The following is a 21,612-nucleotide window of genomic DNA, read 5'->3' on the forward strand; positions in this document are numbered from 1 at the left end:
TTTACAATTTTTTTTTTACGCCTTCTCAGTCACGACTGACATTCAGTTGTTTCTCCGTCTGCAAAACTGCAGAGAGCAAAATTACTTAAAACAAAAGACTGAAATGAAAATGATTTCAAGATTCTCGTCACCATAGTTTGGAAAACATTTGTGAACGCAACAAGAGGATGTGAGCTGTTACAAGCACTTGTGACCGCCAGTTTTAGTGATCCTGAACTTGTGTAGGTTTGTGTGTCAAAATGTGAAAATCTTCCTGTTTCAAATTCATATAGATGTACTTCTGACATTCAGTCAAACTCTCTTCCTCTGTCACTCTTGCACATGTACATAGCACAAACCATTGCATTTCTACGCGCAGTTGCTTAAGATACCCAAACTAAGTCTGTCATTATCTTCCTATATCATACTTGGAGCATTACATCACCAGTGTGTCATTCTCAGTTGATGTGGAGGCAGTTGAGTAGCGTTCCTCTAGAATAGTACCATTACACAAGGTCATCATCATAAGCCAATCACTGGAACTGCCTCTCCACTTAAGTCAGCCTATCTGTGGCCTGTGATGTGAAGTGGTTAGATCAGCCACCACTCTCTGTCCCCTTTTCCTTGTCTGGAAAACAACACAGCATGCTGACTGTTGCTCTCATTGATGAAGAGAGAGACTGAGGGATTACAGTATGAAGGAGAATAAGAGGCAGAGAATGAGGGAGATTTGTCAGCCTTGCCTGTGTTTGTGCAAGTATGCCCTTGTCTAAGTCATGATTTCCTGTTTGGTTTGTTTACTAGAGTCAGTTGTACTTTCCCCATTCAGTTAAAAGCTCATTCAGTTTCCTCATACCTCAATCTTCTTACCTCAAATCATGGGAGGAGGCAGGTGACTGTGGCCTGATTTAGGCCTGTGCAGGGAGAGGTTCAACAGTTAATCAGCAACAATTTTGCTACTGGATTAATTATTAAAGTTATTTCTTAAGCAAATAATGCAACACATTCTCTCGTTGCAACTTAGCAAATGTGAAAATTTGCTACGTTTTTTTTTTATATCTTTGGGGTTTTGGACGTTTTGCCAGACAAAATGACATTTGAAGACGTCAACTTTGGCTCTAGGAAACTATGATGGGTGTTTTTCACGATTTTCTGTCCTTTTGTTGACAAGAAATTCTGAGCAGATTAAGCAAAAATGAAAAAAGTTGATGTTTTGTCCTAGGTCACCTTGAGTCTGTTTTTCTTTGTCCATTTTGAAACATATTCCTCCTCCTTTATGCAATTTTTGTCTTTGATAATAATCTTTTAAGGCTTTATTGTGCTAGTTCAAAGCACTAAGGAAAATAAATCAGTGATAAGACTGAGTCTGACTCTGCATTTGTTTAACTTAACATGTTCAACAGAGTTGGACTGAGTTTTTTTTTTCCCAACTCTTTCCCTAACCTGCCGATACAGATCAGTGGAAAAAATGACAGCACAGCTTGTCTCTTCTAACCTGACAATGAACACTTTTGCCCTAAAATTGAGCATACTGCACCACCTAGTGGCGCCTTTGTAAAACTTCAACCCTAAGACCCTGTGAGATATTTAAATGATTCTGCAAAAGCAAGTGTACTACATCAGTGTGCTGTTTCTGAGCATAATTTGAATGTCTCTTTCTCATTTCTTTCCCCCTCCCTCTCTTGTCTCTTTGCTTTCAGGATGCTGATCCCTCTATTTGATGATGACACTGGTCTGCTCACACTGGCTGGCATGGTAAGATGTACATTAATGCCATTCTATCATGCATGCAGTCAGGTGATAGCTTTGAGGAATGGGTTGAATATTAAAAAGAAAAGAAATGTTTCGTGTCGTTTCAAGTAGGAATTCAGCAGCCTTGACAGTTATGTACAGTATGTTAAAGGTCAACTGACATTACTGCAATACATATTTCACCTCTGTGCTGATAATAAAATTTAATGATGTTCTCTCTTGCACAGGGAGACACTGTGGTTGATTGCTTTGAAGTGTCTGCCTCTGAGCCGTTCCTCTCTCAAGGTAAAGCTTGGTCATCTGTTGTCTGGTCAGATTATTACAGCTCTCCCTCCTAGTATCTGATCCCTATCTTTTTTTTAATCCTCTACATCTTATCCCTGTAGTGAGCCACTGTCTGACGGACACCTCAACACGAGGAGTTGCCATGGTTCCCAAGCTGGCATTGGATATCATGTCCTGCGAAGTGATTCGTGTGCTTCAGCTGACGGACAGCTGCATTGTGCCAATCAGCTATCAAGTCCCTCGCAAGGTATATGCACTGCTTACATGCCAACACAGTACAGTGGATTCATAACATATGCAAGTGATGTACATGTTTGCATTGGTGCTTTCATGAATGCGTATTTGTGGGTACATTGGCTTCCAGCATTCAGGCCAGGAGTTTCATGAAGATCTTTACCCAGATACAGTGGGCACAACTCCAGCCATGTCTGCTGAGGAGTGGTGGCAGGGAGGGAACAAGCAGGTAAAAGGATCTCCACTCTCAACAAGTTTATCTGGTCTTCACACTGCACGGATGCCTCAAACAATTACATCTGTTTGTCCTCAGGTGGAGAAAGTCAGCCTCCACCCAGACAAACAGCCCAAAGCAAAAGCTCCACCAGCAAAAGAGATGCCTGCAAAGAAGGAGCAGGCCAGTGGGGGGAGCAAGGAGGTGAGAGACACATCTGTAGAAAATGTTTTAGTATTACATGGTCTTGCATCTGACCATTTAGGTTCCACTGACTATCTATCAGGAATAATGATAGTGGATTCTTATTGGAAATTCAATCCCAAACTGGGGGTTGTAAAAACTTTTCTTTATTGTGACAAGTTAACAGCCACCCTACTGTTCTACTACAGGATCCAGCACGTGGCTGCTCCACCTCCAGTAGTCCTCTGAGCACTCCCAGCAGCAGCGCTGCCCCGTCCCGCTCTCCCTCCTCCACCTCTGGCCTCTCCTCAGGCTTCCTCCCCAGCCCTAGTCCCAGCCAGAGCGCCAAGACCATCCAGAGCCTGCTGGGTATGAACACACACACACACACACACACACACACACACACACACACACACACACACACACACACACACACACACACACACACACCTGAAATCTCTTATTCTTCATTATAGTGTCTGTCATTTATAATATAATATATATTTCTTTAGTGAATGTTCATTTGGAAATATCTCTGATCCAGGGCCAACCTCTAAGTTCCGTCACATCCAGGGTGCAGTGATGCACCGGGACACGCACATCACCAACCTGCATGGCCTCAATCTGACTACACCAGGCGAGTCTGACGGCTTCTGTGTCAACCGCCAACGTGTGGCAGTGCCCCTCGCCATTTCCGGGGGCCAGATAGCCATCTTTGAGGTACGGCAGCGCCTGTAAACTAAATTAAAAACTGTTGATTTAGAAAAACATTGGTTGGTCTCCATGTTGAGTGTTTCTTTTTTCCCTTGTACTTCAATTACTTTGTTAAATTTGACTACTGTGTACTGTATATTTGTGAGTAACGGATGTTATTCCTCTCCTCTCCTCAGCGCTCTCAGCCTGGCAGGCTGCCAGACACAGCCCTGCCCACCATTCAGAACTCTGTAAATGTGGTCGACTTCTCCTGGGACCCCTTTGACACACACAGGCTTGCTGTGGGTAAGTGACTACATGTACTGTATAGATGTGAGCATCTGCAGCTGTATGTTGTATTGACTGCTCACTGTCTGTCCTGATAAGTGTGTGAGTGTGATTTGTCATACGTATCTCTGTCTCTCTGTCTGTGCTAGCTGGTGATGATGCAAAGATCCGGGTGTGGCAGGTACCAGAGGGTGGACTGAAAGAGACCCTGACTGAGCCTGAGCTCATCTTGCAAGGTAGGACAGGGCCCACTTACTGAAATTACCTCAATTTAGTTTTCAGATTGTTGATTGACAATCCTGACATACAACAGTTAGTGCAGCACGAAATCCTGCAGGACTTCACTGAAAAGATCTATAGTATAACAACTGACACAACAGAATATATGGTTGATTGATTACAGTGCGTCCATGTGAATTGTTTCCTGCATAAGAAGGAATAAGATAATGATAGTCACAACAAAGTTAAAGTCAAGTTGATTGACAGCTGCTGTGACCCCTCATAGGCCACACAGAGAAGATTTACTCCATCAAGTTCCACCCTCTGGCCAGCGGACTCCTGGTGTCTTCATCCTACGATCTCACAGTCAGACTGTGGAACCTGGAGGCCGGAGAGCAGGTCAAACTGCTCACCGGACACCAGGACCAGGTGGGTGACCAAGATCCACGCCTTGATCAAATCTTGGAATACAAGAGTAAATAAGTAAAACATCAGAGATATGGACTGTTTGCACAGCAGTTTGGACTCTGCGTCTCTGAGCTTTCTTCCTCTTGTTCTTTCTTGTCTCCTCTTGTGGATCATATTCAGGTCTTTGGCATGGCGTGGAGTCCAGATGGCAAGCTCCTGGCCACAGTGTGCAAAGATGGGAAAGTTCGCATCTATGACCCCCGCAAGTCCACTGCACCCGTGCAGGTATGTACAGCACATTGGAGAATATGGGAGGATACAATTTAAAAAAAGACGAGATTTGTCTTTAGGTGTGTATTGTGAAAATGGTGAAAAACATACGTAACATTACTCTTTTTCTTGTCTTTACTTTCTAACTACACTTAACTCTTTTAAGCCACTATTCAGAGCAATGTTATTTGTCAGAAAAACAACCAAAAACTAAATATTTTTTTCTATTTTGTTTGTTTTTATATTTTAATTAATTTAAAGAAAAGTTTTGTCACAATAGTGTGTTACTGCTTTGTAAAAATCAATAAACTGCCTATATGATCATCTACAGTGAGTTAGAATATCTTAGTAGTATTGTCAGACAGCAAGCAATGAATTACAGTGTTGTTTAATCACTGAAAAAACACAGGTTCTTTTTGTTTCATTAACTAATTGAATCTTTAATTAAACACACACACAGACTTGCTGTTTTCTTTTCAGGAGGGCCCAGGTCCTGAGGGCCACAGGGGAGCTCGCGTGGTTTGGGTGTGTGAGGGCAAGTACCTGTTGGTGTCAGGATTTGACAGGTACTGAACATGGCAAAGACATTTTTTCTTACAGTGCCATAAAGCAGGCAAAAATATATCTCTATATATCTTAGAGTGATGTCAGTGTTCAGATGTCTATTCTAACATGTGTATGTGAGCGTCCTGCACAAAAGGCAAGCCACTATTTTATTTCCACTGAAAACAGTACAGATAAGTACTTCTTCATGTATGGCCCCTTCTGAATTTAAAGGCATCATAATTCAGTGTTATCAGAGCAGCAGTGGGTCAGTCAAAAGAAAAGATCACCACTGACATCTTGTCGTCCTTCTGCAGTCGCAGTGAGAGAGGACTCTACATATACCCTGCTGACTCCCTGTCCTCTGGAGCCATAGCCAGCACTCATGTAGACGTCTCCCCCTCTACACTTATCCCGTTTTACGACCCCGACACCAGCGTGGTCATCCTCACTGGAAAAGTAAGCAAATAAAAAACTAAATATTAGTTATATAACATATAAGTTACATTTGAACCAAAACTAAGAACAAAAAAGAATTAGATGTAACTTACAGTATGTGTTTAATTTGTTTTCCAGGGTGATACCAGAGTGCACATTTATGAGATGGTCCCTGAAGATCCGTACTTTATTGAGTGCAGCAGTTTTAACTCTCCTGAGCCACATAAGGTACTGAGATGAACTCCCTCTTACTTTGATTAATTTTAGCATATTTTAGTCACCATACATCTGCACACATGGACAGCTAGCGTGGTTACAATACCCTCCTCAGAACCTGTGCCATCTTTGTGATGCTGAACGTTGTTTTTTGTTTGTTATTTGCTAAAACTCTGACACTTCTGGATTGTCTCCTGTCTGCAGGGCTTGGCCTTTCTGCCCAAGACAGAGTGCAATGTGCGTGATGTGGAGGTAGCTGTAGGACTAATGCTCACCAAGACAAGCATAGAGCCAGTGGCCTTCAAAGTGCCACGGGTCAAGGTGAGCCAACTACACCACCTAGTGGACACATGGGGATACTGCATACCTTCCTTCCTGATTGTTATTTCTAGTAAATGGTTATGGCTTTTAATTATAGAAGGCATAACTCTATGTATGTGACTCTGGGTCTCCAGAAAGAGTTTTTTCAGGACGACGTGTTCACAGACACAGCGGTCTGTTGGGAACCGGCACTGACTGCCTCTGCCTGGCTGTCTGGCTCCAACGGCCAGCACAAAAAGATCAGCCTAAAGCCTAAAGACATGACGCCAGGTGCGGACACAGACCAAAGAGTCTGAATATGTATACATACCATGTCACCTTGTCTAACGTAGCTCTACAATCTACATGTCAGTACTGGATATGTTTCTGTTTTTCATGCTGTGTGTGTGTTTCTTATTTCAGTGAGTGAGGCCCCCAAAGACGCTCCAGTTAGGAAATACCTGCCCTCGTCTGTTTACCTGGAGGAGAAGACTGATGAACAGAAGAAAGATGAGGTGAGGATGAGCTGAAACATTGTGCACTACTGTATGAGTGGTGCCATCCAGTACATCTCATCTGGACTATTGTGAGGTCTTTCCACAGTTTGTCAGTCATCCATCGTGCATATTATCCACGTCAAAATCCTCATGTACATGTAGTAGTTGCTGAATTAAAGTAGCTGTGTTTTTCTGATATGTTGTAACACTGAATATGTGTATGTGTGGCCCAGCTGCTCAGTGCCATGGTGGCTAAGTTGGGGAACATGGACGAACCGCTGCCACAGGAGTCCTTCGAGGGGGTTGACGAAGACGAGTGGGTGAGTGACTGTGATGGAAACAGCTGTGAAGATGAAGCTCGACTCTCAAAATTTGCAAAACACTGCAGTATCTTTGCAGAAAAAACTACTAATGTGATTCTCATAATATTCAGTTTTGCTCAAGAATGTGTTGCTTCAACTCGTAATTTTTGAGGATAAAGGGTTTTTTTATGGTTTTGTTTAGGTTTGTATTATACTGTAAGGGACTGATCCCTTGTTTCTAACTTCAAATCTCCAAAGTCTAGTTGAAGTTGGGTTTCTTCAGGAACTCAAACATTTATAAATATGGACATTTTAAAATTATTGAATAGGTTTTATCAGGGTGGCTTCAATTATTACCAGTGTTTTTATACTTTTGGTTTATTGTCAACATTATAATATATTAAGAAAAATACAACATATCAGACTTTGTCAGGGACAGAACGATAAAGTTTTGGACTTATTTCCATCTTTGTCCCTGTTGTTTACACGTAAGTGATATTACACATAATATCAGTACATATGATATGACAAATGTTGGCAAAATCACATACGAACTAAATAATTAGATTATGTTTAGTGGAAAAAAACGGGTGCTCTGTTATGCATTACATCATAAAAAAACAACAAATGTAAAGCAAAAACACCTCATTTTGTTAGTTTTTAATTATAATCATTCATTTCAACAACAACAACATATCATCAGAATACGGTTCTACTGAAAGCCGATAGATGATAACAGCAAATTATCACCGAGCTCAAGGTTTTGTAGTATCTGAGTTATTAAAATGTAATAAAAAGTTTGAGAGAGAGAGAGAGAGGTTAAGGTAATGCAAATTGCAAATGTATTACATGTCTATAATCCATCTTTGCTAACTGTGGCTATTGTGTCATCCAGGACGACTAGAGAGGACGTCATCTCAATCATGGTGCCAACAGGAAAGAGGAGAGAGCAGATCAAATGTCAAGCAACGTTCCCATTTGTGTGTGTGATGGTGCCACCCACACAACCTCTGAGCTTAATCAGCTAACATCTCAGCCTACTGCACACACAACGAATACTGTACAATGTGAAAGTATAAATGCTTTGCTTAAATGATCCCCTTGTGATATCAGTATGTATCACATTATCTGTTAAGCTTTGGAAAACCAAATGTCATGTTGTCTAGTTGGTGTTCATCATATCAGACTGCATGAAATTTGATTGGAAATTATTTTCAGCTGTAATTCTGAAATATTTCAGAAATAATTCTGGGATAAATCTGACATAGGAATTACTTTGTTATGTTAATGTACACTGCAAAAATTATGTCACACTATTTGTGATTTTTCTGGGAAAAAATCCCATTTTACAAGATGATACAACAGTAAATGTCAGAATATAAATACAGACACCTCAAACATATTTCTGGTAAACCACCATTTTAAGTCAGTGCAAGGTGAATTAAACAGCAGGCAATCATAGCAATAATACTTCTGCTTTATGTAACATTACCAGTTACACTGACAAACAACTTTCTTAAAAAACGGCTTCTCTTTTTGTCTGTAGTATGTGGCCATGGTTTAAACATGATAATACACTCTGATAGGTGTCCTGATATATATGAAAAAAAATAATGGCCTCCTCTTGTGCCCATTCTGTTATTTTCTGATCTCAAAATACCAGGTTGTGTACCATTGCATACAAAGTTGTTATCTGTGTGCACATTTACCTCCACAGTGGACCACTGCTTGCTTTCTCTGCTGGCCAGTCATGAGTACGCTCAGTCACAATGTGTCTTTAAAAGAAGTAATGTTGCAGAAAATATTGTTAATGATCTTATTGAATAAGTGAACATCATGCGTCTGATTAAAAAAAAACAAACCCTTGTCTTCCTGTTTGGTCAGGTAAAACACACACATGATTACTGTAAGATGCTCAAGACTTCAGCAGCAAAACCTCACTGAGGATACAACAGGGTCACCAGTGTTCATGTTTGGCCATGAACTGGAATTTCTAATGACAACATTAAGTTCACTTTTCTTTGTTTGCCAATGATAGAATAAAATGCCATTTTAACATTTGATAATGTATTTGTAGAAGTTAGATTTGATTGAATGTTTTGCCATCCAGTGGTCATATAATAGTCTTATAAGTAGGAGTTAAAAGATCAGTGAAACTGAGATGCTATTATGCATTGAAAGCCAAACCAGAGGGGCCTTTGTATACTCTGAGATAATTGTTTCCTTTATTTCTTTTCTCATTTGCTGGGCAGTTGAACTTTTAAACATGATCTTTGTTGGTTTTCAGACTGTTTGGGGATATTCCCCACTTAAACAAGCAAATATTCTTATTTAATGTTTACTAGTAGTAAGTAATCATTGTGTTCATCAGACAATAACAGTACAGTATTAATAACTTTTAATGCAGCCATAACAGCCATCATGTAATTTCCAATCAGGGCTTCAGCAATATCCTCAATAATCCAGGCGTGAACCCACCGAGTTTGTTTACAGCAACCTCTGATGGACTGAAATGAACCATCCATTCAGCCATGCATGGTCGTGCACATCATGTTGTACACATGAACTGCAGGTGTCGTCAGTGTTTGTGTGATGTAGGGATGATTTATACCGTATGTGCTTGTGATTCTCAAATGCCATATTTTGGAATGCTTGTATTGGATTAACTTGCCTTCCATTGTGTTAAAAAAAGATCTTCCCTTTTTATACAGTGAGTAAAGCATTGTTGTTTTTTCTGTCTTACCTGAGTAATGGTTTGTGGATTTTTTTCAATATTGTCTTGCAATAAACACCTTTTGAACCCATTCCGCCTGTCCTTTTGTGATTAGGTGTTGGAGAAATCTGGGGTCCTCTGAGTAGTTTTATGGGTGTAATATAATTTATGACATACTTTGACTAAAGAATGGTTTCACAAAGGAGGCCTAAGGGCCCTGTGATTATGTTGTTTTAGGTTATGGGGCACTAGATGTTCATACCATAAGATAGAAGTGTCCCAGAAGTCTCTGTTCTTTTATACTGATAGCTGAGACGGAGATAGTTATGAACTTTTGTTGGTTTCTGAAGGGGGCGTGACAGAAAAAGTTTGAGAACCACTGCATTAAGGTCTCTTTGGTGGAGACTGTGTGGGCCCATGAGGGGCATAGAAAATAAGTGCATAAAATAAATAAAATATGCACAATAAATTAAATAAATACATTTATATTTTACTAAAAAAAAGAATAAATGGACAAACAAATGGAATGTGTCCTTTACTATATTGTGCATAATATTGTATATGTTCATTTTATGAAATACATTGTTTTATTATAGTTTTAGGGTGCCTATTTAACATCTGGCAAGGGACAATAGATGGAAATAAATCAATATGCATTATCTTTGACAAATAAACTAATAAAATACAATGAAATAAAGTGTCATACTAGGATCAGTGGGGAAACAGATATTTAAACTTCTATCCATTGGTGGAGCACTCAAAATATTATTTATTGCAGAATTGCTCTCATGTATTTGCTTATTCTACTACCTTTAAATGAAATTAATGTGTTTTTTTCCACGTCTTATTGACAGTATGTTAACAACTTAGTCAGAGGCCTGAAAAATAAGCTGCAGTTTGACTTCCGTGCCAGCAGATGTCAGTATTAGAAATATCGCCGCCCACCTGGTTTGTCTTGAACTTTGACCCTTAAATAACCTTCATTGGTGTACATGTGTGAAAACAGAAGCGACACGCTGTCCGAGGGACCTGTATAATATTATAAAATGGTAAGGATACACTTCATAATGGTCGTGTTTGTATTTCCAAACTCATAGTTGACGTTAACGAGCCAGAGGGGTGTAATGCTAGCTAGCATGAGCCGCTGTTGTAGCTCCTAGTTTGCTTTTTCAACACCGTTGCATAAGGTAGCTGCCTCCTCTTCAGTGGGACGTTGTTAATTTGATTTAGGGAGAAACTAATGCGCCCAAATGTCAGTTAATCCATGTCCAAACAGGGCGGAGGCGCGTATGGAAACGCTGTTGCAGTGTTTACAGCTGTAATGGAGGTGCTTCTTGCATTCGCACCTGCAGACACTTAACTTTACTGCCTCTGACATCAGCTTAATTATCTTTCTCTTTAATGCCACCGAAATGAAGACTACTGACTTACCTTCACTCTCTGTTTGTTGTCATTGTCATTGTGAAATTACTCCTCTGATGATTACTTTTTGTGGTTAATGTTTGCATTCTTGAAGCTGATTTTCTTTTCCTCTGCAGGCTAAGTATCTTGCACAGATCATAGTGATGGGAGCACAGGTGGTGGGACGTGCGTTTGCTCGTGCTTTGAAGCAAGAATATGCAGGTATGATCCATGAAAGTTAATTATTTTAAACGTGGTATGTAAAATGACTACTGACACAAATTGATTAATCAATCAGCCGATTGACAGACAATAACTTTTGAATTTTTAAAAAAATCGATTATCAAGCGAAAGTGCCAAATATTTTCTCTTTCTTTTAACATAATTGTTAATCAAATATATCGTTTTGATTTGTGTGGATAAAACAAGTTATTTGAAGGCCAAACTGTGATGAGCATTTACCAGTATTTCCTGATGTTGCTCCTTAATAATATTATAACCTTGCTTTTAGGTTGTTAATGAAATTAAGTTGTGAGTATTTGTGTGTGTGTTGTGTGTTTTCTCTCACAGCCAGTCAAGCAGCAGCGCAGGCCAGGAGCCGTAATGGTCAGCAGTCTGCTGCAGCCTCTAGCATCACTGGAATGAGCCTGCAAGAGGCGCAGCAAATCCTCAATGTCTCCACACTCACCCCAGAGGAGATTCAGAAGGTACGAACACACTCTCTTTTTAGTGATTTAGTGTTGATACTGGGCTGCAGAGCTAATGTCAAAATCTTTTTCACGTTTTACAGGATTTTCCGTTCCCTGTAGCCTACATGTGCTACAGTGAACAACGCCCCGCATAATGTGTTGTTCTGTCTGCAAGAGGGGAGACATTGTTTTTTAGAATTACCTAAACTCCCCAAACTGTGGGAGTCCTTAGTCCCATGGTAGGAGAGAGAGATTCAGACAGGGATACCCCAGCATCTTGATAATTGCTTCAAAAGGATTTTCCTAAAACTCTGTGTAATGTTAAGAATAGCATTCTTTTTTAGGATGATGGCTACAGATTATGTTTTATCTCTTCCAGAACTACGAGCACCTTTTTAAAGTCAATGACAAGTCAGTGGGCGGTTCTTTTTACCTGCAATCAAAAGTAAGTATTCTGTATCTTAGGATGCGACACATTTCACTTTGTTGTTTAAGCAGTAAGTAGTTACATTGTTCACGCAGTGAACAAAGTGTTGTAGAGAGGACATTTAAGGCAACATGTTACTTATCATATAGAAGAGAATAGAATATGACTTTATTGTCCACTTAAGTTGTTTTTAGCACCCCAAATCGACCAAATAATTTAAAACGTAGCTTAAGACATTAACACATAAAATATTGTGTGGGAAGATTTGCACCTCTGTTTTATGCCTCCACGCCGGTTACAGCCGTGTCCGCAGGCATAATGTGTTCGGGTTGTCTATCCGTCTAGAAAACTCAAGTGAACTTGGTGAAATCGACCCTCGGAGGGCTGAGGGAGCAAGTCAACAGCGATGGTCACTCAGAGGTGTATATCACCCAGAATGCAAGAAAATACATCCATGGTTAGGTGGCAGGAATGTACATAAAACTCCTGTTACCTAGTTAGCAGATAGTTTTATTAAGAAAATCTAATTCATAGCTTTATATTTTACTGAAAAATGTCAGCACTAATTGCAGTTAAAATGTACTTAGATTGTTTTTCTGTTCAGTTTAATGTGTGATTTCTTTATTCCCAACATTAGTTGTAAACACATGGAAAAAGTGCTGTTTTGTAAGATATCATGAACCTGTAGCAATAATAGTTATGATAATTATGATACAGATCACAAATAGACATTTCTAAATCAGAAACTGATGCAGCTAATTACAAACTGCCTACATATTGCAATTATCCGCAGAAGACGCCTTCACTTCATTGAAATGAGTCTGCAGGTATTTCTGATGATTTGTAAAAAGCAGTATAGCCCTAAGCATACAGCTAGCGGTCAATCCATGATAGTTGGGGCTGAAAGTGTACAAGGGTGTTGCGTTCCAGTTAAATCCCTCGCTCCTCCCCCGGCCACTTTCCCTCTGCTCTCCGAGTGGCCTCCGTGCAACGTATGCTGTTACGTAATGCCAAGGGCTGAGGGGAAGTGGAACTACTAATGAAATGCAGCCCATAACTCAGGCACAGAAGGGGAGATTGCGACCATATTTCACAGTTGGTCTGACACTTTTGACTCAAAGGTCATTGTGATCTCAAAATAGGTTTTTAGCCATAATTTAAGAATGAATTGCACTTAAACAAAATACACTTTTTGTTTTATTCAATTCCTTCCAAGTATTCACTACATATATTATGAGTCTGGACAGACATGGATGTAAACTGTAACTTGAATGGTTGGCAGAGGCATACAGTGCATCCGGAAAGTATTCACAGCGCTTCACTTTTTCCACAATTTATGTTACAGCCTTATTCCAAAATGGATTACATTCATTATTTTCCTCAAAATTCTACAAACAATACCCCATAATGACAATGTAAAAGAAGTTTGTTTGAAATCTTTGAAAGTTTATTAAAAATAAAAAACGAAAAATTCACATGTACATAAGTATTCATAGCCTTTGCCATGACACTCAAAATTGAGCTCAGGTGCATCCTGTTTCCACTGATCATACTTGAGATGTTTCTACAACTTGATCGGAGTCAACCTGTGGTAAATTCAGTTGACTGGACATGATTTGGAAAGGCACACACCGGTCTATATAAGGTCCCACAGTTAACAGTGCATGTCAGAGCACAAACCAAGCCTTGAAGTCCAAGGAATTGTCTGTAGACCTCTGAGACAGGATTGTATCAAGGCACACATCTGGGGAAGGGTACAGAAAAATGTATGCAGCATTGAAGGTCCCAATGAGCACAATGGCCTCCATCATCCGTAAATGGAAGAAGTTTGGAACCACCAGGACTCTTCCTAGAGCTGGTTGCCCGGCCAAACTGAGCAATCGAGGGAGAAGGGCCTTAGTCAGGGAGGTGACCAAGAACCCGATGGTCACTCTGACAGAGCTCTGGTGTTTCTCTGTGGAGAGAGGAGAACCTTCCAGAAGAACAACCGTCTCTGCAGCACTCCACCAATCAGGCCTGTATGGTGGAGTAGCCAGATGGAAGCCACTCCTCAGTAAAACATACATGATAGCCCGCCTGGAGTTTGCCAAAAGGCACCTGAAGGACTCTGACCATGAGAAACAAAATTCTCTGGTCTGATGAAACAAAGATTGAACTCTTTGGCCTGAATGGCAAGCGTCATGTACCGCGTCAGGCACCGCTCATCACCTGGCTAATGCCATCCCTACAGTGAAGCGTGGTGGTGGCAGCATCATGCTGTGGGGATGTTTTTCAGCGGCAGGAACTGAGAGATATTGAGATGAAAACCTGCTCCAGAGTGCTCTGGACCTCAGACTGGGGCGAAGGTTTATCTTCCATCAGGACAACGACCCTAAGCACACAGCCAAGATAACAAAGGAGTGGCTACGGGACAACTCTGTGAATGTCCTTGAGTGGCCCAGACTTGAACCCGAATGAACATCTCTGGAGAGATCTGAAAACAGCTGTGCACCAACGCTCCCCATCCAACCCAATGGAGCTTGAGAGGTCCTGCAAAGAAGAATGGGAGAAACAGGTGTGCCAAGCTTGTAGCATCATACTCAAAAAGGGTTGAGGCTGTAATTGATGCCAAAGGTGCTTCAAGTATTGATCAAAGGCTGTGAATACTTATGTACATGTGAATTTTTTGTTTTTTATTTTTAATAAAGATTTCAAACAAACTTCTTTCATTGTCATTATGGGGTATTGTTTGTAGAATTTTAGAGAAAATAATAAATTTAATCCATTTTGGAATAAGGCTGTAACATAACAAAATGTGGAAAAGTGAAGTGCTGTGAATACTTTCCAGATGCACTGTACATCTGTGGGGCAGTAATTCTAGTTTGAGTTTAAAGTGCTTATTGCATCCTATAGTGCCTCTCAGAATTTTGTGTCTCAAACTGAGGAAAATAAAGGAGAACTGTCAGTCAGGGTGAGTTTGGCTTTCTCTTGTCAATTCACTCAGATTCGTCAGCAGTTACCCTAATATTTTGCAGCCCATGCCAACTATACTAAGTTTACTTCTAAGTCTGCAGTCCAGGTGACCAAACCAAGATATGAAGTTGAATGTTAGCACACTCTCACTGACAGTTTTTGGTAAACTATTTCTAAGATCGATTGACTCACTCTGATGCTGTTCAGTCTCCAAAGACGATAAAGCCATCCGTATGCATTTCTTGAAAATATGGCTTTAGAATTTTCAGCAAAGCTCCAGTGGCAGGGAGGGGCTGTACCAAGATAATCAAAAGTTTTTTGCAGTTTCAAAAAGTCGGCAGTCACAATTATCAGATTCCAAAAGAAAATAATAAAGCGCAAGTAGACTGTTCAGTACATTGATCCATCATATATACTGAAACCTCTGACGTGTACAGGTACACCGTTCATTCTGAAATACTATTTGGCGTGGCACTGTGTCAGGCTGTCTGTGGAACTAAGTCTTTGAATATTCCTTACCTCACAGTGTTTTCACCTGCAGGAATTAGATGTTTTTTGTAGCACAGGATACAGTCATGTAAAATCCCTGCTTTTGGAGCTTGTGCAGTTGGGAACAGTGATACTCTGCAGTGCCCTTAGTAACTCTGTTTACTTGTTTTGCTCATAACATCCAAACAAACAATGATCAGTTCTCTTTATGTCTGTGTTAAATATCAAATTATGACTCATGTGACTCTGTGTGTGGGAGGAATCCAGTCTTTGGGTTGGTTGGTTGTTACTGATTTTAACTCACACCCATTCCTTTCTGCTCTGAGTGAAACATAGTGTGATGTGGTTATTTTAAGTGTCGTCCCTTTCTCTCTCATTATTGTTTGTTTGTGTCCAGGTGGTGCGGGCGAAAGAGCGTCTAGACGAGGAACTAAGTATTCAGACAAAAAACCAGCAGTCACAGCAGAATATGGAAACATGAAGTATGAAATGATGCTCTCCCTGTCTTTCCTCTCCCCATCCTCTGTAAATTATAACCCAATAAAAGCCTTCTGTTTTTTTTTAGCCTTGACTTTGTGGCATTGTTTGGGCAATGACAGGGAAGCACAAACAAAAAAAATAAAGTGGTCTTTTTATATGTGAAATGTTGTATATGGTTTGCAATGATCTAAATCAACAGCATCAGAAATGCTTTTTATTTCTGTTTTCAGCTAGATGAATAGCTGGATATGAATAGCTGAAACACTGAATATAGTGAGTGAAACTGCAGCTTGTTGACTATTAATCAGGGTGATAATCAGGATGATTGTTTTTATTCAAGTGAAGTGTGATGCAGCATCAAGTATGCACGTCTGTCTAAAGGGCCAGAATCACATTTCCCTTAATGATTTTATGTATATTTCACATAATGCCATTTTATTGTATATTTGGAACACAATTGAATACACAAGTTGTATCAAATACAACTTTATTAAACTTTTTTTCATTGACATTATTATCAATATCGTAATAAAATTCCTCTAAAACAGGAGAACACCGCTATGTTGTACCAATTGGAGACTTTTACAACTCTAAAATTCTGCATGTTCAACCACAGAACATGATGCCAGGAAAAAATATATTTTCATATAATCACTTTTTTCATATAGCGTATAACTTCTATATTTTACCTATAATAAAAAGGCACTTGGAAAAATTAAAATACTGACATAATATCTCACAAATGTGCAAAAAAACATAACTTGGAACAGGCCTTGCATGGCCTTAGTCTTATCATTAACCCTTTGTGCAACACTGTGGCACTTCAGTCAATGGCACCCCTTTACAATGACACTGACCTTGCTAGCTAACAAATTTTGTGCCCTGGATTTCATTTCCACTTTTCATAGCATTAAGTGAGGGTTACTTTAAATTCTCCAGGAGCAAGTACCGCTTTTATAATGTAAAAAAAAAAAAAAAAGACTTTAAATTCAGACATTTTAGCAATTGAGAATGATTTTTACAATTATTCTTGGTTCCCAAAACAACTGATGAATAACACTCTACAGTGAGAAAGGATGTGGCAGCCTCCCCGTATCTACACACACTATGAGGGGAACAAAAGTGCAGTTTATTACAGACTGAGCTCAAAGGGTTAATGGATCATACAGCTTATTTAATATTGAATAGTTGTGGACCCTCGGAGGATCCGTGTCATATTGCTCAGCTTTCTGCCGCCGTGCTGAGTCTCTGTCCCTAGCTTCGACCTGCAGAGGAGAGACAGACAGACGGGGGAGGAGGAGGAGAGCCGCTGCATCTGTGGCTTTCACTGTTGCCACGGAAACCATGTCTAGCCTACTTGACACCTGTTTCTGATGACATCACACGCCAGGATTGTCCACTCACAGCGAGAGATTCTCTTCAATACCCAGCCTGAACCCAGAGACAGGCCACTGGTGTGTGTGTGTGGTGAGGGAAGGAGGGGGTGTCTGAGATAACGACTGAATTATTGAGGCAGAAACACAGGTATGCAGTTCATCATCGGTGAATCCTCGTAGGCTTGCGGGCAGCTCGACACTGCTCATCCTCAGACAGGGAGGGTTATATTTGTTTTTGTTTACTGTGAATGTGGCTTTTTAGTTTGCCTGTTTTCTCCATTTCTGGTAAAAAGCTTTGTGGCCGGGAGGTGGGGGAGTTGAGCCTTTTGGGTTTAATCTATAAAAAAAAAAAACCCAGAGGGCAGACAGAGTTCAGTGGCCTAGTTTTATGCAGGCTGGTATGCCTGTGAGTGGCTGCCACATTGGGCACAGCACAGCCAGTAACTTCAGAGCTGAGAGGGCCGTTTGCTGGGTAGGTGGCCAGATGGAGGGCGGCTGCACAGCACAGCTATCCTCTGCCTCTTTTCCTCTGCTGGCACACAGCCTTTCCCCTCATCTCTCCATGTCCCCTGTCCATTCATTTATTCATTCAGCCAATCCTTTCTCTCTTTGCTCTCACGCTTTCCCAGCACTGCCTGCCATTTCACAGTCAGTTATTTCTCTACGTTTTCCCTTTATCTGACTGTGGAAATTAAAAGTCAGAACGAAGGAGCAGAGTTTGCAAATCTAATTTATCCCAAAGATAATTAATACAGATATGTATTTTATGCCCACACCCTCTCTAAATGATCCTCTGTACACCAATGTGATTGTCAAGGAGGAATGTGATGTCATTTGGTCCACTGGATACCCCCATAAACCATATTTCCCCCCTAGAGCTGTGGTCTCCAACTTTTTTGGCTTGTGACCCCTTAAAATAAAGCAATATCATCTGTACTTATGACCCCTAATCACAGTTTATGGCCTTAGTTTGGACAAAGTGTGACACATTGTTTCATTTTAAGGGTTTTGCAGCCCTCAGCAAGTAACCATATTCAGTTACTAGGAGTCTAGAGCCATGCTTGCAGCTTCGTGAGGCTGTCCTTGGGCACAGATGTGTTTTGAGCTAAATGCTAACATGCTCACAGCGACTATGTAACATGCTGATGATGTTTGGCAGGTAATATTTACCTGGTTCGACATCTTAGTTTAGCGTATTAGACACCCAAACTTCTCCCTCTCATCTTCTCCTCAACCCCTAAATAGACTCATCCTCGGCAGCAGAAAGCTGAGCACAGAGCAGCCGTCGCAGAACACAAGAAGCAACTTCAACATCAGAAAAAATGTCTCGTCTGAACAACAGCAAAAAAAAAAAAAGACAATATAAAACAGCAATAACAGATTATTTCTAAGACTGGGTGATGGGAAAGTAAGACCACCAACATAAGCAGATGGGGAGAGGAAAGATTGAGGAGTGAAAAGAGAGAGGAAGGTAATGTGTGACAGTCTCTTGAGGGAATGTTCCTTGTGTTGTGATGATCCTCTCCTGCTCCCCATACCTCTCCTCTGTGGCAGTCAATATCATACATACGGTAGCACTGAGCAACACAAGCCTGGAGGGACCCCGCAGCAAAATCGACCCTTGCAGAAAAATGGAATAAGAGCAAACTAGTTTTTAAAGAACCATGAATTGGCAGTAACATTTTATAGAACATCTAAGGAATATAGTGTGTAGTAAGTGCATGTTGACTGCTTAATCGAACCATGAGAAAAGTTTTCCCAGAAGTCAAATGATTCTTTTTTTGTCTTTTTTTGCCCCTTTGGACAGAGTAAAATGAGGCAGTTTGCAATAGTGTGGCTTCCTAGTCAGTCCAGCTGTATGTGGCATTGAGTGCATTGCACCCCCTCTGTGGCACAATACGTGCATCCCTCTTTCCCCTCTCCAGGTATTTTTGGCACAACATGGGGACAAAACTTCAACCGACAAGGCTAAGTTGGGCTTCGACTGGACGACCGCCTGTTTTTCACAGCTGGTTTTGGGTCGGGTCACTTTTTAAATACAAGACACTAGTGTTTATCACCACAGTGGCCCTTTCATACACAAACTGGCCGTGTTGATTCAATTACGGGAAAGCAGCTGGACAATCTAGTAAGTAAAACAGTGCGAGTTCTGTAAATGGCAAGCGGGATGTTGTGTATCGTGTCCTGCCAGAGGGGGGAGACAGACACATCAGTGCCTTAAATTTCACTTGTGTAAAAGAGGAAGTGATGATTGGTCATTGCCAGGTGATGTAACACTATTTCTCTGTGTCAAGTCCGCTCTGTGCCCTAAAAGCCCCTAGTCTGCACGCCTGGCACACATTCTTGTTGGTCACCCTCCCCAAAGTGGGGACAGATTGTCAAAAGTGCTCTCTCCCAGTTTATGTTGCACTGGGGGAGCTGAGAGGTTAGCAGCAGTTTTGAGGTTTCAATACTATAACCAGTTGACACATTTAAGTGCTGTGTTTAATTGAACTGTCTCAGAGCTGAAGCCGCAGCCTTTTCCTGGACAAATCCAAGACAGTTTGATTTCACTTGCTTTGGTATGGCAAGCCTGTCTGAATCATATTAATCACAGCAGCCTGTGAAAAATAGGTCATAACTTTAAATTCAACTGTGGAGAATCATCCTATTACGTGCACGTTTGCCTAACTGTGAGTGCGTCATTCAGTTTCATGGTATAGCTATCTCACCGCTAAGCTGGAGGCACACCGTCGATGAAGTGTAGTCATATAAATACTTAATAATGAATCAGGACTTTTGTAAGAACACAGAGCACTAAGACTTCACGTTCATGGTCCCTGTCCACAGAACCAGCAAACAGGAATGAATAAAGTATAAAATAAGAGAGCAAAGAGGAGCCCATTGTCAGGCCTTGTGATAGAAATACAGAGCCGTACATGGTCCTGAACGGAGTTCTTGGGCCCCAAGTTTAGTTTCCCATCAATACAAGAGGCTTGCGTTGTATACTTAATTCTTGTGAGGAGTAGTTTTATCTATTGTTTTGCTGACTGAGGGTTTGATGAGTTTCTCTATAGTTTTTTCCTTTTCCAACCTCTCTCTGAAATGCATTGCCTGGATTTGATTGTGCGAGCCAATCCCTATCACCTTTGACCGCCCGTACCCTCACTGTGGCGTTCACCCTCCCATCCCGACCCCCTGAGCTCTTCTGGAATGTGTGTGTGTGAGTGTGTGTGTGTGTGTGTGTGTGTGTGTGTGTGTGTGTATCAGTTGACCACAGCTGGCTTGAGCACCACGGTGCCTGGGGGGATGACCACCCAGGACAGGGGATCATGAGACCCTGTGGAGAGGTTTAGGACCCCCCCAGTCACCTCGTTCTTGGCCTCCTCCTCCCGGCCCTTCTTGGTCTGCTGGCTCTGAGGCCTGCGCTCAGATGAGGCCCCCATCATAGGCACCATCGGCAGGCCCAGGGTCGAGGAGGGGAACGTTGGGGAGAGCAGAGGGGACTTGGCAAGGCCCAGGGGGGAGCCGTTGAAGGACAGGATGGGTGTGCCTCCCAGGCTGCCTGGAGGTGAGTTGGGGCAACCCAGTGTGCTGAGGTCCAAGGGCCGAGGACTGAGGGGGGACAGGGGCAGGGCACCACCAAGACCTTGCAGAGCATGGCCTCCCAGGAGAGCAGCCGCTGTCCCTGGGATGATAATGTGGGCTGCGCTCACATAGGACAGCTCTGAATCCTTTCCCACTTCGCTAGCAAGCCCTCTACTTTGACTCCCCCTCAGCAGGGAGCCCACCCCACCTGGGGAGCCCTGCTCCTGAGCCACAAAGTGGCCGTGGGCCTTGATGTGCTTGCGGAGAGAGCTGGGGTCTGTGTAGCGCTTCAGGCAGCCCACCATCTTGCAGTAGTAGGGCTTGTCCACGTAGTGTGTGCGTGTGTGCTTGAAGCGGTCGCTGGAGTTGGAGTAACGCTTGTTGCAACCCTCGTAAGGACAAATGTAGGGCTTTTCACCTGCAGTGAGGAGAAATGATCCAGATGTTGAGAATGAATTCACTTCGCGAACACATATTTGTCATTTGTGTTTTGTAAGTCACGGGGTGCATCTCCACCACTGACCTGTATGTGACCGGTTGTGTATCTTGAGGTTCTCCAGGCGTGAGAAGCTCTTGTTGCAGGTGGGACAGCGGTGGGGCTTCTCGTTAGTGTGAGTGCGGATGTGGATGAGCATCTTGTACCTGCAGCCACACAAAAATAAGTTTTCTTGATTTCTCCCCTTATATTTACACT

At 41.6% G+C, this 21,612-nt stretch overlaps 3 protein-coding genes across 9 annotated transcripts in view; 2 read left to right on the forward strand and 1 right to left on the reverse strand.

Annotated features, from left to right (window-relative positions):
• Window positions 1–9,628, forward strand: part of coro7 (coronin 7) — a 111,115-nt gene extending 101,487 nt beyond the window's left edge. Inside the window, exons 10-28 of one of the 2 annotated variants that reach the window (XM_044182327.1) lie at window positions 1,680–1,734; window positions 1,959–2,016; window positions 2,118–2,263; window positions 2,381–2,479; window positions 2,564–2,668; window positions 2,857–3,016; window positions 3,195–3,370; window positions 3,541–3,649; window positions 3,781–3,867; window positions 4,137–4,279; window positions 4,439–4,543; window positions 5,009–5,094; window positions 5,389–5,530; window positions 5,648–5,737; window positions 5,930–6,046; window positions 6,181–6,316; window positions 6,449–6,540; window positions 6,756–6,842; window positions 7,720–9,628. In XM_044182327.1, coding sequence (XP_044038262.1) covers window positions 1,680–1,734; window positions 1,959–2,016; window positions 2,118–2,263; window positions 2,381–2,479; window positions 2,564–2,668; window positions 2,857–3,016; window positions 3,195–3,370; window positions 3,541–3,649; window positions 3,781–3,867; window positions 4,137–4,279; window positions 4,439–4,543; window positions 5,009–5,094; window positions 5,389–5,530; window positions 5,648–5,737; window positions 5,930–6,046; window positions 6,181–6,316; window positions 6,449–6,540; window positions 6,756–6,842; window positions 7,720–7,728 — 2,002 coding nt within the window. In that variant the 3' untranslated portion in view covers window positions 7,729–9,628. Of the gene's footprint in view, window positions 1–1,679; window positions 1,735–1,958; window positions 2,017–2,117; window positions 2,264–2,380; window positions 2,669–2,856; window positions 3,017–3,194; window positions 3,371–3,540; window positions 3,650–3,780; window positions 3,868–4,136; window positions 4,280–4,438; window positions 4,544–5,008; window positions 5,095–5,388; window positions 5,531–5,647; window positions 5,738–5,929; window positions 6,047–6,180; window positions 6,317–6,448; window positions 6,541–6,755; window positions 6,843–7,719 lie in introns of both variants that reach the window. The other variant, XM_044182326.1, reaches the window with a different exon arrangement.
• Window positions 9,629–10,438: 810 nt separating this feature from the next.
• pam16 (presequence translocase associated motor 16) lies at window positions 10,439–16,059 on the forward strand. Of its 3 annotated transcripts, none has more exons than XM_044182340.1 (5): window positions 10,439–10,586; window positions 11,076–11,160; window positions 11,509–11,645; window positions 12,007–12,072; window positions 15,893–16,059. In XM_044182340.1, the coding sequence occupies exons 1-5, from the start codon at window positions 10,584–10,586 to the stop codon at window positions 15,974–15,976; spliced, it is 375 nt and encodes a 124-aa protein (XP_044038275.1). In that variant the 5' UTR covers window positions 10,439–10,583; the 3' UTR covers window positions 15,977–16,059. The 3 variants fall into 3 exon arrangements, with proteins under 3 accessions (XP_044038275.1, XP_044038277.1, XP_044038274.1); XM_044182339.1 differs by lacking the exon at window positions 10,439–10,586 and adding an exon at window positions 10,739–10,864; XM_044182342.1 differs by lacking the exons at window positions 10,439–10,586; window positions 12,007–12,072 and adding an exon at window positions 10,724–10,864.
• Window positions 16,060–16,445: 386 nt separating this feature from the next.
• Window positions 16,446–21,612, reverse strand: part of glis2b (GLIS family zinc finger 2b) — a 28,172-nt gene continuing 23,005 nt past the window's right edge. For 3 of the 4 annotated variants that reach the window (XM_044182333.1, XM_044182332.1, XM_044182334.1), the window contains exons 6-7: window positions 21,442–21,560; window positions 16,446–21,336 (exon numbers count right to left, since the gene is read on the reverse strand). In XM_044182333.1, coding sequence (XP_044038268.1) covers window positions 20,597–21,336; window positions 21,442–21,560 — 859 coding nt within the window. In that variant the 3' untranslated portion in view covers window positions 16,446–20,596. The remainder of the gene's footprint in view (window positions 21,337–21,441; window positions 21,561–21,612) is intronic. The other variant, XM_044182335.1, reaches the window with a different exon arrangement.

This window comes from Siniperca chuatsi, linkage group LG21 (assembly GCF_020085105.1).
Source record: "Siniperca chuatsi isolate FFG_IHB_CAS linkage group LG21, ASM2008510v1, whole genome shotgun sequence".
Classification (NCBI taxonomy): Eukaryota; Metazoa; Chordata; class Actinopteri; order Centrarchiformes; family Sinipercidae; genus Siniperca; species Siniperca chuatsi.

What these genes read in the sequence shown, in the direction of transcription:
- pam16 (XM_044182339.1), top strand. Translation starts at nt 10,802, where the DNA reads ATGTCCAAACAGGGCGGAGGCGCGTATGGAAACGCTGTTGCAGTGTTT. An exon ending in CCCCAGAGGAGATTCAGAAG is followed by an intron (nt 11,646 to 12,006) that starts GTACGAACACAC and finishes TATCTCTTCCAG; the next exon opens with AACTACGAGCACCTTTTTAA. An exon ending in CTTTTTACCTGCAATCAAAA is followed by an intron (nt 12,073 to 15,892) that starts GTAAGTATTCTG and finishes GTTTGTGTCCAG; the next exon opens with GTGGTGCGGGCGAAAGAGCG.